Source organism: Ambystoma mexicanum, chromosome 5p (assembly GCF_040938575.1).
Source record: "Ambystoma mexicanum isolate Mex_15411 chromosome 5p, UKY_AmexF1_1, whole genome shotgun sequence".
Classification (NCBI taxonomy): Eukaryota; Metazoa; Chordata; class Amphibia; order Caudata; family Ambystomatidae; genus Ambystoma; species Ambystoma mexicanum.
In genome coordinates this window covers 804304636-804322357 of record NC_090930.1, presented here as the reverse complement: position 1 = coordinate 804322357, position 17722 = coordinate 804304636, and the positions used below count along the sequence as shown (strand labels likewise).

The following is a 17722-nucleotide window of genomic DNA, read 5'->3' as shown; positions in this document are numbered from 1 at the left end:
AAGCTGAGACCCGCCAAAGGGCATGTCGAGAAGTCTGGATTGCACATCCGGTGCAAAACCAGACTCCCACAAACTTGCGCATAATGGTGCTAGTAGCCATGGCCCTGCTGATGCTTCCAGACCTGACTGAAGAGACTCACACATGGCTTCTTTGCCATCTCTTACTATGGCTACGAACCAGTCTCTTTCATCCCCTTCGGGAATGGGCTCCGCTGCCATGGAAATGAAGTCCCATAGAGTGAACGTAAATTTTGCCAGGGAACATGTGGAGTTGGCAGATTTCAGTGCCATACTCCCCGCAGAAAATACCTTCCTTGCCCATCCATCTGCCCTTTTGTCATCCCTGTCTGGAGGGATGGTAGGGTAAGCCGCTTGCTTAGATGTTGCAGTAGCTGCCTATACCACCAGACTCTCTGGAGTGGGGTGTTTCGACAGGAAGTCAGGGTCACTACTGGAAGGGCAGTACTTCTTCGTCAAGTTTTTATTTACTGCGAGAGATAAAGGGAGCGTGCGGCCAAATATTGGACACCCAAGAGAGAGTAAATAAGGGATTCCTCCAATTTTGCCAACACTTATACGAAGATATAGGAGGGGCGGACTCAAATGAGATGAGAGATACTGGGCGACATTGGGTTACCTAAACTGAGTACGGAAGAGAAAGAGCCTGGATGCCCCCCATTACATTAGAGGAGCTGGAAATGGTGGTAAGACAATTACCCACAGGCAAAGCCCCGGGAACGGATGGGCTCCCTAGTGAGTTTTATAAGGCATACAGGATGGAGGTGCTCCCCCCGCTGCTGGCAATGCTAAACAAGGCCTTTGGAAACTGCTGGAAAACATGAGAGGCGATAATTATCCCACTTCTCAAACACAATAAGCCTAACACGGATTGTGGGTCATACAGACCGCTGTCCATGCTAAACCAGGATAGTAAAATACTTACGGCGGTGCAAGCAAACAGACTCAGATGGGTCTTAAGCAAATTGATACATCAGGATCCGATGGGATACGTCCCGTGTAGGGGTATAGCCGATAACCATAGACCGCTCCATCACGTCATGGAACAGACTTAAAGAGATGCAAATGAGGTTGCAATTGTTACATTGGATGCAGTGAAAGCCTTTGATTCAGTAAGGTGGCCATGGCTGATGGCGGCCTTGAAGGAATACGGAATGGGGCCAGGGTACCTGAGGTGGGCGAAGCTGATGTACAGCTCACCTCTTGCCAGAGTCAACATGGGAGCGATCATCTCGGAGATCTACAAAAGACTGCGATGCAGCGCAAAATGCCTTTACAGCCAAAACATTAAAGGCTAGGCAAAACTTAATTAAGGCCAGCGATCTCGCAGGTACATTATCACAGAAAAAAGTTAGTGTCAAACAGGCTGGGATTGACGCATTTAATTTTACTATGATCTCCGAATCAGAAATGATCGAAGTATTAAAACACATGAAACCCACCTACGGTGCGGAAAATATTCTGCCTTCTAAAATTATTCAGGAAAACAAAGAACTGTTCGCCCCAATCTTTGTGAAAATAGTTAATGCTTCGTTTACAGAAGGCTCAGTGTTATAGACTGCGTCACGAGGACGTTGCGTACCTGTTCGTCCGGTTGAGGACCTTGAAGATGATGCCAGGCTGTCAGGAGTCCTGCGGAGATGTGGTTGATGACGCGGGAAGCCAGCCCAGCTCCCGCCCGAGTGGAACCGGGTTGGAAGTGAACCAGCTCCCAACGCCACGGGTGCGCTCTCCCCTGATTAGCGTGGCGTCAGGACAGTGCAAGCACTGACAGGGGGAGCCTTTCCAGATGACGATACTGAGTCCCAAGGAAGACTGGATCTGGAAGATGGAAGTCCCAAGGATCAGGTCACAGTGGAAGTTGTAGGAGGCTGGATCCGGCAGAGGAAGGTAGTGGTTGGCTCACAAGGAAGGCACCAAGGCAGAGGGAGGCAGAGCGGGCAGGCAGACAAGGTACAAAGGGCAAGAGCCAACTAAAAGGAACAGAAAGGGAAACACCCAACTCAGAAGGAAGGAAAAGGGAGCCCCAACCACAGGACAAGAAGGGAGGACAGGACAACACAACCACGGGTTGTACCAGGAGGGTATCAGGAACAAGAAAGAACGGGAATCAGGTAACAGGTAAGGAAGGCACAAGGAACCGGCGAGGAAACACGATCCAATTCAAACCGCGTTGAGACGCGGTTTGAATGAATGGCCGGGCTCCTTAAATAGGGCTACCAACACCTGGGAGGCTTGGAACGCAAGCCGTGCTGTCTCCCAGGCGTTGGTTAGCCTGGAGAGAGGCGTGGACCGCAAGGCTGTCCAAACCGAGTGCCCCATGCAGTGCGCATGTGTGGAGAACGCGAAACGGCTGCCCGCGCATGCGCAGACCAGCATGCCCAGGGAACCCGGAAGCGGCCGAGGACCAGGACAACCCTGGAGCCCCCAAGCGAAAGCGCGGGTACATCCTCCAGGATGGGGCGCGCCGCTTCAGGTAAGTGGACCCCAAGGCAGGCGGCGTGACACTCAGTGCCAAAAGAATAAAAAAAGTTACAATCACACCCCTAGTTAAAAAGTCAGGCCTTGACCCAAAGGATCCTGCCAACCTCCGCCCGATCACAAACTCAAACTTTATTTCTTAAAATATTGGATAAAATCGCAACATGCCAATTACATCAACATATAGAGAAACAAGCTTCCCTACACAAACAATCTGGATTTAGGGCTGTTCACAGCACAGAAACAGCAATGTTGGAATTAATTGATAAAGGTAAAGCAGGTATGCTAATACTGCTGGAGCTCTGCGCAGCCTTCGACTTGGTAGATCACCAAATATTGGTAAATGCGCTGAAATACACACCAGCGTGTTCTACGGTAGCACTGGATTGGCTTGTATCGTTTCTAACTGAGCGCCAAGAAAGAGTGCACTGGGGGGATCTGTTCTCTGAGGCTATCTCAATAATGTATGCAGTCCCTCAGGGAGCGAGTCTCTCTCCACTGTTATTCAACATATATATGAGAAGCTTATGTGACGTGTTCGATGAGATTGTGTGTTTTTTATAAACTATTTCAATGATCAGCTGCGTGTCATCGGCGTAGAGGGAAACTACATCAGGGATAGTGATAAGATAGCAAATGTGTACAGTAAAATAGAATCATGGATGCAGCAGAATTGGATGTGTCTTAGTGACTCCAAAACAGAACTTTTGATCTTTGGAATAAATCAGACAAAAGCCAAGCTAGGAGAAGAGTATAAGACATTGTCTATAAATGAAGCAAAAATTCAAGAATCAAATCAAGTTAAGACTCTCGGGATGATGGTCAACGACTCAGTCAGCTCAGAGGCGCAGGTAAATTACCTGCACAAAAACACGGCATACTATCTACGCCTCATGAGGGCAATTCGACCTTATTTGAATGAGGCTAATATAGCCACAGTGGCTAGGGCAATGGTATTATGCCAATTGGATTATGGAACCTGGCAAGGTGCCAAGTTATAGAAAATGATGCAGTGCGGATTGTGAAGGGATTAAAGAGCAGAGACCATGTGACTATGGCAAGAAGAGCTCTGCACTGGCTCAAGCTGGAGTAGAGGGTGAATTTCAAAACTACGACTATAATTCATCAATGCCTGTTCTGTGACACTCCTCAATACCTAAAGAACCAATTTGTGCCTTACACCCACAGAGACACTTACGCTCAGCAGGAAAAAGTCTGCTCATAGTGTCAAAACAGAAATTAATTAAAGGCAGGCTTGGGCAGATCCTTTGCAGTTTTGGCTGCTCAGCAGTGGAACTGCCTTCCACTTAAGCTGCAACTAGAAGAAAACATCCTTCGTTTTAGGAAAGGTTTAAAGACGCATCTCTTTAGGTGAAAATAGTAGAAAATGGTAATCTTTTTCTTTATAAGCCATCACAGGGATTATTGATAGCCATTTAAGCTATAGGTTGTATTGTTTTATGTTAAGCGCCCTGATGCCTGCGGGCTGCCGGCGCTATATAAGAGTACATACATAAATACATACAAATGGCAGCTCAGTAGGGGCACCAGACAAGGCTGCCCTTGGTCTCCGATGTTGTATATCCTAGCACTGGAACCCCTAGCGATATACTTGAGGCAACAATATGAAGCGATAGGGGTCCACACTAGGGAGGGACCACACCTAATATCACTGTACGCAGACGACATGCAGCTGTATCTCAGGTATCCAGAAGAGAACTTGCAATACATTCTTAAAGTGATGGAGCGATTTGCGGCACTCTCCGGTATTGCGGTTAACCCCAGGAAGTCATGCCTATTCCCCTTAGGGAGTTATAAGGGAATTGCACAAAGTAACCTGCGGGTATTACAAACACCCTGGGAGACCAGCACGTTTAGATAATTAGGGATCAATATTTACCACGTGATGGAAGAGGAACACAAACAAAACACAGAGAAAGCGGTGGCTAATATTGAAAAACAGCATGAGGTTCTGGGCTATACTCCCCCTGGCTATGATGGGAAGTGTGGCATTGTTGAAGATGGTGGTATTGCCTAGACTGTTGCACTTTTTTGTGAATATACCATATATGTTGCCCAAATGCTTTTTTAACAAACTACAGAGCTTATGTAGGGGTTTCATTTGGCACAACATCAGAAAAAGGATAGCTTTATGGGAGTTGCAAAACGCGTTTGAGAAAGGGGGCATAAAACTGCCCAACTTCGAGATATATCATCTGGCGGCGCAACTACAGTATGTGATCAAATGGCTAGCTGAAGACACAATGGCAGAGTCCAAACTGCGAGGTCAGGATGCGCAACCCTACTTTCTGAAAGAACTAATATGGCTGCCCAAATCAGAGCTACAAGGGCGATCGAAGCTGCTAGAATTGGGGTGGAAAACATGGCGCAAGGCATGCCAGGTCATGGAGAACTTGACCCTGGTCTCCCCCCAAGTGCTGCTAGTGGTGCTAAAGGGAGTGGATGCACAACTAAGGAACATAATACGTAGATACTGGGAACCGGTGGGCATAGTAGCATTGGGAGATGTGTGGTGGGATGGAAAGGCACTGGAATTCACAACACTAATGGAAGACACTGGAGTACACCCTGGGCAGTATATCACCTACACCAGACTAGTAAAGCAGATAAGAGCCACATGGTCTGAAATAGCACTAGAAAGCCAACCAGATGCGGTCAGAGACAATATATGATGTCTCGGAAGGAGGGCATGAGGTGTCCAGGATTTATGAATTGGTAATGTCCAGGGTGGGAAAAGAGGTGACCCAGTTGAGACAGGAATGGGAGGACGACGCGGGAGAACCCATGCAGGACGGGCTATGGGAAAGAGCGCAAAGGTACCACAAGAGGGTGTCCAGAAACACTAGATTACAACAGATACAGTTATATGTAACTCACAGGGTGTACATGACCCCTCAAAAGATAGCCCGATTCAAAAGCACAGACCCACAAAGGTGCCCCAAATGTGGGGAACTAGATGCGGGGATGTTACACATGTTCTGGGCATGCCCAGAGATTCAGAAATTTTGAGGGGAGGTTACCCACCGCCTCTCTGAGAAAGGAATCAAGCTAAATGTAGAATCGGTGTGGTCGTGCATGCTGGGAGGATTTACTAGACCACGTAAAACGAAACATGGCTGTAAACTTAAGGACTTGGCCTATATTCTGGCCAAGCGCAGAATAGCTATGGGATGGAAAGCAGGCCAGAGGCCCAGGTTAGAGGTGTGGTGCCATGACCTACTGAAATGGACAGAAGCGGAAACAGCAGCATGGTATGAAGAAGCTTATAGAGGGGAGGATGATGAAGTGGGAACGCTGATGCCCTGGAGACAGTTAGTGGCCTCATTAACCGAGCCCATCCAAGCCAGTCCAAGCGAACATGACACCTCTGGGAGCGCGGAAGAGGCACCCCAGGAGGAATAGGACTAAAGATGCCATGGAGTAAGCTCAAATTATGGGGGAGGGGAAGGGGATGGCAGTGGTAAATATATAGGTTGAAGCATTATGGTCGGACATTCACAACTTTAACTGCCGGGTGTGCTGTGTTGTTTGTAAATTGAAAGTTAACAATAAAAATTGTTTTAAAAAAAAGGTTTTATTTACTGCCGGATTTGTTTCCTGTGTCTCCCAATTCGTCGCCACCCTTTTCTGCAAGACAATATGAAATGGTAACATGGGATCTGACTAAGGACCCTTATCTAGGATAGCGGTTAGATCATCCTGTTCGAATGGCAATGGAGGCCTACTCCACCCCATGTAATCCATTACCTTGGACATGAGTTGTCTGTAGGATGCATCACCATGCTCCCCAGCCTCTGGTCTCCCAAACTCCAACTCTTCATATATGGAAGTAAGTGACTTGAAATAGTCTTCTCAGGTATGAGAGGTCTTGTAAAAAAATTGATCCGAGGCTGGGGGAGTCATCAAAACTTTTTTTATTGATGCCTTAGGCTGTAATGGTGTGCTCTGTGTCAATGGCGCAGTTGGCCATGATGGCGCAGCTGGCGTCGGTGCCTTCCGCGTCGAAGTCGAGGATTTGGCTGGCATTGAAGGGGTCGATGGCGTCGACGACCTCGACCTATGCTTCCGGCTTGACTGATCCTTCGATGTTCCTTCATTGGATCAAGGCCTTTATGGCTCCCGATGTGGATCGGTTCTTCACCCCGGGCTCGAGGGTGTACAGGATTTAGGCCGAGTCCTTTCCTTCCCGGCTTCTTTCGAAGGCGCGGTAGGAGCTTGGCTTGGAGGGTTCTGTTTTTCAAATATTTTGAGCTTAGTTGGGCAAGAAACTCTCTCAGGGGAAGCGTCCGACAATGAAGTCGACGAAGGCGACCTATGGTGCTTTCTCTTAGACTTCTTTGAGGACGATGAAGAGTGGTGAGAGCCACTCCTCGATCTCAACCGCTTAACCTTCTTCCTCTGAGGAGAGTCGCCTCTCAACTCGTCGGTCAAAGGGTTTTTGGTCAGGGTAGAAACATTTGAAGACTCGACCTACCTTCAATTTCCTCTTTCGTTCCGTCAAGGCCTTTCCTGTCATCAACTGGCACTTGAAGCAGTCTGAGGTGTTATGGTCTACCCCAAGGCACCAGAAACACATACGATGCAGATCTGTCAATGACATTTTTGACCTACAATCGCGACACTTTTTGAATCCGGTCTTAGGGAATGTCAGTGTTCGCGAAGAAGACATTTTCTTGAATCTCTTTTGAAATAACGAAGTTGTCACTGGAAGTGAAGAAGTGCACCGTATTTCTCAAAGCTAACGCATTTGCAGAAAAACTGAATTGACGCCAACGGGTGCTGTGCCTGCTATATATGCCTTCGATGACATCATCCTCGTGGCGGAGCCCCCCGAGGGACATTGAGTCGACGCCATCGATGCACAGCGCCCTCTGCCGAAAAAAAGATTCTAAAGCAGCCGAAGCTGGATAACGAATATCAAATATGAGGAATACGTGGGAGGACACAAACCATTCGAAAGAAACTTCTCTCACAGAGTGATGAACAAATTAAAATAAGCCGAAAAGGTACATCTCCCTGCCAGCTGTTCTCCTCTCCAATAGGTGACTTGCTGACTTGGGCATGCCCCTCTGAAGAAGCAAGTCAGTCCTTGGTCAGGAAGGTGGGTTATAAGAAGTATCTCTAGAATACCTATGCAGGATAGATCACATCTCACTCAAGTTCTTGCAAAGGCTTCCTAAGATCCTCTGTCAACCTTCCCTCTGGCAGTAGTCGCCCTCTGGTCTACTTTTGGAACTCCCCGGTTCACCTGTTATTTGTAGGGAGAGTGAATCCGAATTCCCTCTTCCACCAAGTCATGTATTTGATGTAAATAGTCTTTATCTGTGCTCTCTGCAGTGTCGCTGAGACTTTAGGCACCAAGCTTCTTCAATGAGTTAAGTCCTGGTGGGGGGAAAATGGCCACTCCCCGTAAACCACTGTTTGGGTGATTTGCCATGGTCTCTTAGGCAATTTACTGGACACAAGGCTTTTCCTAAGTGGGTTCCAGAGAGTCCTCTTGAGGTGAGGTAAGTTAGAGGGTTGGGGTTTTGGCTCAATTCTCCATTTAAGGATCCTGAATAAAAATATGTCTTACTTCCCTCCTTACTGCACTGATGCCTGCTTGTGTCAGGGGCTTGTCACTTGGCCTAGGCACTAGACCTCAAGGTCGCTGTAGCCTAACCTCTACAACGTTCCACAACATACTTGTTCCTTCTCCACTTCTTCCAGACAACAGCTATGCTTGCATTGTCTTTCTCTGCCGGTCGCTGTCCTTGCACCTTGAAGAGACTTCCTAAACATTGTCCTTCCTTGCTTCCCGATTCGTTACCCCTCCTTTAACTGCCTTTCCTGCCTCTTTGCAACCTTTCTCTGTACATATACCTTCTCTCACTCCAATTCCTCACCTCCTCCAACCTCTTTTGCTCTCCTCCTTGATTTTCCTCTCCACCAACCCCTGGTTCTCTCAATTCCTCAAGATTCAACTCCACCAAACTCATTGATGCTCATGTCATGCAACCTCTTCTGATCTCTCCCCTCCTGCTGCACCATCCACCTCCTGCTGCACCATCCACCTCCTGCTGCACCATCCACCTCCTGCTGCACCATCCACCTCCTGCTGCACCATCCACCTCCTCCTGCACCATCCACCTCCTCCTGCACCATCCACCTCCTCCTGCATCTATTCCACATTCACTGCTGCTCCTACACCAACTGCCCACCACTAACTTTTCTCTTCCTGTGTTTAAATTCAAGTCTAATCCCTCACGATCAGCTGTGTTTTACCTGACATGTGGCATTTGAGGCCCATAGTAGGATTGCTCAGGAGATTGGCGAGTGAATATGCAGTTAGCCAACTCATGTGTGTAGTACTCAGTTTCCCTACATCATGTTGGTCCACCATCATGATTTTCAAGATTCCCATGCAATTGCGTATCCACATGCAAAGAAAGTGGAGCCATCGCGGCTAACACTCACTTGAACGCTGGGCGTGTACCGTGGGGGTCCGCATGAAAACGACTAAAGAGGAATTGGGGCTAATGTGATGATCCCTGCCGGCCCATCACATACCACCTTCAGGACCCACATCACGTAGCAGATGTAAGGGCACGGTCCCCCCAAAGTTGCCCAACCTGGAAGCTAGGGTTCGATGGGGAAATAGTCACATTGTACATTCAAATGTATAAGGCAGGGAAAGGCTTATTCACAATGTTTCCTTATGCTATGTAAAACTCCTTAAACTGTTCTACCATTCAGTAAGTTGCAAATGTGTTTATTGCTGAAAATATTGGAAGTCTTACCCAGCTTTATTGTTATTTTTCGGATATAACATGATCCTAAGGTGTGGTCCTCTAATTAGATTCCTGAAAAGGCTGCTTCGCATATGACAAGCAGTAATGGAATCCATACCTTATTGGATACGTTTTCTCCTTCCTTTGAGCGGTCTTAATATACTCATCTAATCAATTCTGTGCAGTATTGAAATGAACGATCATGATCTAAACAGGCCTGATGACAATGAATGTGGTCAGCAGATTGCTAAACTTAATTGCACACATATATTTATATACTGTCTATGCTGGGTTTACATCAATTATGTATTTAAAGCGTGATGTATACGGAGTAACATTCAGGCAAAAATGGAATTTAAAACCAATTACATATAGAAGACACACACATGCCCTTCTAAACAAAGGAACACTAACACTTGAGAACAGTGGGGTACAGCCCACCACTAGTAACTACAACGTCCACCATACTTCCCTGATGAACTGGGGTACTCCCAGACTGTTGTTGAACAAAGTATAGAGAAATCTTTGGCAAATAGAATGCCTTAAATAGATACAAACCTGCCCGTTGTCATATGTGACACTGCCAACCCGTGCTAGCTTTACCCAACAGCTATGTGTATGCAAGGATATGTGACTTAAAATGGGATACGCAAAACAATAGGCCGCAATATGCTAAGTGATGTGACTAAAAACAGCCTGGATTGGATACAATGAAGTATAATTATTTTTCCACATATTTACAAGCTATTCTGTGCTACACACACCATATATAGGTATTCCCCAAATAAAAGGCACAGGTACAGGTAGCATTTTCAAGGTTTGCCATCTAAAACCCTGTACTCACAACTGAGCCCTCCAGTGCCCAAGTTGCATCACTATTGGCAGAGAGGAGTAACATTAACATAGCAGTGGGGGCGAGGGGGGGGCGTTCCATCATTCCCATGTAGCACAACACTTCTGCATTCCACTATGACAAATTTGGACAGTAGTTGCAGGTTCGACTACGCCCACAGTGGACATGTGGATCAGTTTGGTAGTGCCTCTTGTGTATTAAAGGAATAGCGGTACTAACGGTATAACCTTGCAAGAATTTTGAAATGTGTGGTTTGCAGGAAATGCGAATTGTAGGTCAGTTACAAAGTGGGCTTTCTATGAATTGAGAATAAACTGTGCACTTTCCAATATCATCAATCCGTCTCCATTTCCCGTTGGCAGACGTAGGGAGAATATGAGAAACAAAGGTGAATGAGTTTGAAAGCGTCGGGGATGGTCTGGGTTGTGAAAGGGGATATGTGTGGAACCTATGGTTGCCATTTTATTATTTCAGACACCCACATGTGGGCTACTTTCAGAATGCTAACGTGCCTTATTAATCACAGCAATCAAAAAGTCTAACTGCAATGATTAATGATTACGTCCAATGCAGCCAAGTCACAGTTGCAATCAGCAGGAACACTACGTACATTTCGCGTGTGTGGTACAACACTGTCCTTTGCAAAGATGGCGGCATTACTGGTGGATGAGCCATAGCGCAATTCGCTACTTCAAATGCTTTTTCCAGGTAAATGCATAATCAAGAAAATAAATATCACTTACCCAAGTACAACTGTGATCCTTCCAAAGGAGTGCCTCCCAAAGAGCTGTTCATGTTATCATACAACTCCTTTAAACGGAAAACACAATGGTTACACTGAGGATAGAAACTAATCTCCAAATATCAGACATTTCAGTTTAATTCGTTTTGCTTGGTTATGAAACTGCATTTGCATCTTGCAAAACACAATTTTTTTTTTTTTTTTTTTTTTTAAACGACACAACACACCCTCTTCCAAAAAGGGAAACCACATATCAAAGCGCACCCAAACAAAAACAGGAAACTGTCATGGCTACATGTACTCTGCTTCCGAAGATATAGCCTAGTGTTGCAGTTTTTTGAATGCTCGAAAGATTAATACACCAACTCAAAAACATAGGCGGAGAAAGGACTAAAAAAAAAGTTCCAAGTCATTGCTCGAAAGAGACACCAAAAAAATGTAGGCGTTTAAACTTCAAAAGTTTCTTTATGCTTCTTACATTAAACACGATCACAAAAGTCAATAACCTCATACTATAGTAGCTCACAATCAACGATCTGCGTTCTGACGTGATGCCTTGGTAGTTGGAGATTCAAGTCATGACACTGTGCAAGTCCTAATGCATGTTTACCCAGGAACAGATACCAAGTGCTAGTTGAATGGCCATGGTAGTCCTGCTCTGCCTCTGCACTGGCAAGTCTCATGTGCAGACTGGATTTCTCCATTACTGGTGGCATACTACAGGACCAAATGTGCATAGGGGCTGTCCTGCTTCTCCCCGCACATTCAGTGGTCCAGGTGTCAGATGGAGGCGCTCTGGCTCCACCACGCATATGTAGGAACGAGGGAGCTCTCCCTACATCCTGGTTCCCATTACGTGCTGCACAGGTGGCAGGGCCAGGTAGTGTTTGAAGACTGGACCAGGCTGCAAGGAATCCCAAAATATATATGTATGTATGTATGCGTGCATGCATCAGAGGGTGTGCGTCTTTGTGCGTGTGTGAATGTGAGAGTGTATGTTGTTTGGGTACAGGTGTGAATAAGAGTGCATGTTGTATGGAGGCATAGTTGAGGGAGAGTGTAGATGCATGGGTGAATGGCTGAATCAGTGTACGAATACTAAATAAATGCATGTATGCCAGGCCGTTGATTAGGTCTCTGATTTTGGGTTGCAGGGATACACTTGTGAAGAATGGTGATCTCAAGAACACACCAACTTTCAAATACAGTTCAAGGGTTTTTATTATAAGAATCGTAAAAGACTCGCTAAGAACTGTCCCTCTCGTCTAGTGTGGGCAGTTTCCTATTACTCTCCCATCCCTCTCCACACAACCACTACTATTACTAATACTCTTTCCTCTCCATACCACTTCTACTCCCCACCCACATCTTCTCCGGCAGTCACCCTCCTCAAACTCCCTCAGCCGCCTTCACATTCACTTACTACTCTGACTCTATTAGCCCTACCTACACACTTTGCACGCACAATCAAACCCAAGTACCACTTTCTCCTACCAACCAATATATTAACTTACAGCCTCCAACAATCCTTCATGCTCCTTTACACCATCTTTCCTCCTCCTTGTCTCTTGGCCCTCGTCCTCCCCCTCCTCCTTTGATCTCCACCCACTAACCCACACCTTCCTGTTTCTTGTGCCACTTTTAATCGCCCCTTCGATCGCCATTGGATCTCTCCCTCACCTAGTACCCTGGGCCAACAGCTCTCTTTCCTTTCCCCAATGGAGGCGTTCCAGGTGATTAAACACATAAGTGTTTTTAAACCTCATCCCCTTCTTGTACGCGGGTCCACCGGCTCTAGGCATTGTCCCTGTATGTTGTGCTTAGCACTCTGGGATTGTGAGTGCTCCGCTCGATAGGCTTGTCAATGCTGGAGTCCCACTGCTTGTGCTGGTCCATCTCACAGAGCTGCTTCGCTCTGATGGACTGCTGAATGGGTTGCTCTGAAGCATGGCAGATCCCTGCTGTCTCTCATCCGGGCAGGTTGCTTGTTCGTTCTCCCACCGCTAGGCATGCTGGATGTTGACAGAAAAGATACTGGCCAGCACTGTGCAGTACAGGCATGGGGCAAGAAAATGTGGTACTTAATTCATGCAAACAGGCAAAAGAAGGGATAGGGACTGGGGCCTTCCAATCTCCCACACCTGCCTCTGGGGCAGGACTGGACTTGGCAAAATCCCTAGTAGGTCACACACCCCCAGGCTGAGAGGAGCCCCCCACCCGCACATCACCTCTTGATAGGGTCAGGTCCCCGACCCCGTCACAGTGGCCAGTCTGGACATATTTTCTTGCTGTGGAAGAATGACATGTTTTACTGAGCATCAAGGATAAAGCCAGCATGATGAGTGTTCTCACATGGCCGTACTAGCCTACATTGGTGCAGCCAGTTTTGGACATTTGTTTCTTTGCTGTGCCATGGCATTGTTTACTGACAAAGCCAAAAAAAGTAGGTTCTTGCGTGGAGATGCTGGCATATATTGGTAGAGCCATCAAGGACATTTTTCTTATAGTATCATTACTGGCACGAGTGTGTTCTTACATGGGAATACTGGTACATATGGTGCAGCTAGCATGGACATGAACGGAAACAGCCAGCATTAAAATGTTTTATGCTGTTTATATATTGTAGGATCTACGTGATCCGACCGTGGCTGCTTTTACCGCGACGGAAAACTTTCCATGAGAAATGTACGAACCCCAAAAGGTTCGTACATTTCCCATGCGAACATACATTAAAAACCCCTACAAACCCACACCCCACCCACAACACACCCCTACCCTACTTCCCTTTGAAGATGCGCTGAGTCCCTGCAGCGCCAGTTCCCTTTCACTTCTGTGATCAGGAACCGGTGCCGCAGGGTCCTTTTCTTTCCCCTCTTGGGTGTGCTGTGGGGGTGTCCCCCGCAACACCCCGCTCACTATACTGTATAGCATAGTGAGCAGGGCTTTTTTTATTTTTCATTTGGCGGGGGCTGGGTGTTGTCCCCCCGCAATCCCCGCTCACTGTAGTGAGTGGGGTGCTGCAGGGGACATCCCCCCCCATCCCCAGGTTCGACCCCACCGAAACACCTAAACACACACCATGAAAAGTTCAAACTTTTGGTAGTTAGAACTTTTCGTGGTGTGTGTTTTAGGTCCTTTGGTGGGGTCGGACTTTTATATTTGGTAATTTCGTACAATACCATATTGTAGGCAAAGTCATCTTGAAAATGCATTGGGAAATGCGACTATGCACGGTTGGTAACATGCATCTGCAGATTTTTTCAAGTGTTACCCTACAAAACCGAAGGAAAACTGTGGGTTTTAATTTTAACCCATTGTTTTCAAAATGTTCCAGGACGTGGCTGAAGAAACTGCCCGAGCTCAGACCTTGGTCGATTTTCATGGGAAACATAAACAACCCTCCAACAAAAAAATGCACCTATCGCCACTGATCAAAGCACTTTCCAAAGACACCCCTTAACTTTTTTGTGCAGACAAAGTGATGAAATCGAAGACAGAGTTTACCCACGGCCCAGAAACTGCCTGGAAGGAGAATGAGGAACGACAGAGGGGAAGAGTTTGATAAAGATATTGTACGTATGAGGTACAATACATATGACTTTAATTAAGCACTGAACTGTATTTCGTCTATCCTACACCATTTGCAGTCAGCAGGCGTGAAGCCACAAGCCCAGCGCACAAAAGGTTGAATTCTGAAGCACAATGTGCAGTAAGTGGGGCTTCCAGCTTCAGACACAGCAGCAAATGTAGCAGGTAAGTAGGTGGGGTATTTAGAGGGATGGGCCGTGCAGCGGAGACGGTTTGCAGGAGTTGTATTAGGAGTAGGTTACATGACTGGGTGTAGATTGCACTAGGAAACGAAACGTCATCTTAGAAAATAGCAGCCTTCTTGAAATCGAGGCTTGGCGCTGCGCTGCAACCAGGACAGTATGCCCAGGAATAGAATATAGAGATACGTGTGTGAATGCAGGAGCGGGTTGCAGTCAGGACAACATTGGAAAAGGCCAAATCCGTGGGGATTCATAAACCTCTCATCGTCTCATACCATTTGCACATGTACCCAGAAAGAATGCGCCCTGCAAAGCCATGATGGGGCCGAGAGCTGCCTGTGCACAGTTATCCCATGAGGAGGGCACAAGCCACTGACCAACCCCAAACCTAAAATATAGTGTCCAGATGCCCCTCTCACAATACCCCAGCCTTCCAGAGTACCAGACAGCTCAAGATCACTGACCATGAAACTGTTAGAACACCCATTTCTCAGAAAGATCATAGCAGAATATCCTGGGCCTGTGTGATTTGTGCTGCGAGGTGCCAAGGAGTGAAAGTAACAAATTTAAGCCTGTGGTGTGAAGTGTTGTAACGGCGCAGATGCGCCTGGGATCAAGCTGGGGTTTGTAAGATAGTGTGACCTCAAAAGTATCCTCTGCGCCCATGTCTGCAGTACCAGGTGCACATTAGGCCACAGATAGGGCATGCTATGATTTGTGCTTTTAACCGGCAATTAGGGACTGCAAGCCTGATGACGTGCAAGGAAGAACCCCACATGGAAGATGATGGATAAGGAGAGGCTGGGACCAATGACCTGGCATCCCACATGCCGCAGGTCGCCTATGTATAGGGTAGCACCAACCAGCTACGTGGATCTGTAACCTATGTAATGTACAGTAGCTGTGACGCTTCCCACCTTTATAAACTATCTTCCATGTTGATTTTGCCAGAGCACTCTGTGGCAGCAGAGTCCTTTGCTGGTGCGTATTTGTCTTTTTATGAGAATAAACCTTATTTTCCTTGCAAGAGGTGTGCTGGGTCTTTTTCCCCTAGTGGGTTGTATTTTTTCCGGTGTGAGTGTTGAGGGGCTTCTCTACAGAACCCCCAGTAAAGGACCAGGAGAAGGGAGCAGGAACAAAAGGCTAGGTCTTCACAGACTGGATTCAGCAAAGTCGGTCATTTGTTCCCGGCATTCAGACCCCAATGCTTCCTACACACATTGTTCGGGATCTCGGGCAACATAGCCATCTATACCTTTTGAATGCTGTTGCAATACTACAGGTATTTCTTGCATAAAACAGTGGGATATGTTTGGGGAAAAAGGGACAGAGATGGTACAAAGCATTGAAAACTCATACCCATTTCACCACTACATTGATTTTGCAGCACTTTTCTTTCATCCACCTGCCCTGAGTCTTCAGTTTAATTTTCATCAGTTGTTTACTGCCACACAGTGAAATCTTTGGCAACGAAGAAGCAGGTAATATGTTGAAAGTAAAGCCGATTTCAAAATGACACATTTCGAATTATGAGGGTCTCCAAGCACAATGACTAGCATAGATGGATCGCTCCCTAGTTATTCAAGTGGTGTAATAAGGCTGCAAGCGAAGACTTTTTGATGGCCAACAAATAAAGAGATTTACCAAATAGAAGGTGGGGCAACTTCTGTCCAAACTTAAAGAGAACTCACCTATAGAATTGGCTCCACTGTTCACTCATCTGTAGCATGAACAAGTAAAAGACATTCTTTTTTGGCTGAATTGCACACACTGCAAAGCACACGCATTTTGTCACCATGCTGCTTTATGGCACTCGTCATCCCCTGAAAACAGCCTAGAGTGGATAGTCTTCCCGATGCGATTTGGCTGAACAATACCAATACTGTAGACTGTTTTCTTGATTTAGTACAGCATTATGGGCCGAATTAAGAGTGTGGCGTTATTTCGAGAGGGAATTCTACCAAGCGTGTTTACTGTTCTAATCACCACTTATTCTGGTGCAATATCTGCCAAATTAAAAGTTCGGCCTCATTTTGGAGTTTCATAGGACTCCACTGAGGGTTGGAGAATTTACTGTGGGCAATAAATAATACATGTTTCTGGATCAAAAAACCTCCAGCCAAACAGTGGAGGTTTTTCCACGCACTGGTCACCTGGCCAGCCTCTGAACTTGGGCCCAGGTCCCCGCATGCCTAGTTGCCCCTCACACTGCCTCTTGGCTCCCCTAGCACTTGTGGTCTGTATCTGTAACCCCTACAGCCCCCTCTCTCTGCGCTTAAGAGCCACCCGTTGGGTGCACTTTCCTTACCTGCACTGAGCCACTAGCTGGCTGCACTTTTGATTACCTGCACTTCTCCACTCCACCCCCTACCACTCCCCCCTGGCACTTCTCCCCATCCACTTCCCCGCACTTAAGCGTTCTGAATGACACAAGGCCTAGTAAGATGGTTATTTTGTCCTACCTCTCCCCAGCACCCCCCCCCCATGGTCTTGTCGGGCCGAGAAATACTTGTGTACAGGCACATTATAAATGCAATATCATATCATAACACTAAATAGAGGTTGCAAAACGTTATTGTGGTAAAAGTGGCAGTAAATACGTTTCCACCATTTTTTCCCTGTGCTGTAATGAGGGCCAATGTGTTAAGGAAGTCGTTTTGCTGTGTTGCCTATGTGTTAAGGAAGTAGGCTTGCTGTGCTGCCTTCAAGGACAGCGGATGGTTGTTGTGCGAGTCAAGGTGAAGTCTTTATAGCAAATATTTCTTTTGTGCGAAGGTCCTCATGATACCGGGAACAACATTAAGGGGGTAATTCATAGAATTGAGCGCACAAGTGGCGCACGCGGCTGGCGCACAGTGTGTGCATGCGGCAATCTGTGCCAGCGGCGTGCGCCAAAATCAATTTCCGCGCACAGCGTATTCATGGATTTCAACATCCATAACCAGCCGTGGCGCAGAGTAGCGCAGCGACCCTGCAGCAGCGCCAGTTACACCCCCAACCCTCCCTGTGTGCCATGGACAGCACACAAATACTGTACACGGCGCACAGGCCAGTGGACCAGCATACA

At 46.9% G+C, this 17722-nt stretch overlaps 1 protein-coding gene across 1 annotated transcript in view; it reads right to left on the bottom strand.

The window, feature by feature from the left end:
- AVL9 (AVL9 cell migration associated) overlaps window positions 1–17722 on the bottom strand; it is a 933501-nt gene that overhangs the window by 420999 nt on the left and 494780 nt on the right. The window contains exon 6 of the mRNA XM_069613227.1: window positions 10887–10953. Coding sequence (XP_069469328.1) covers window positions 10887–10953 — 67 coding nt within the window. The remainder of the gene's footprint in view (window positions 1–10886; window positions 10954–17722) is intronic.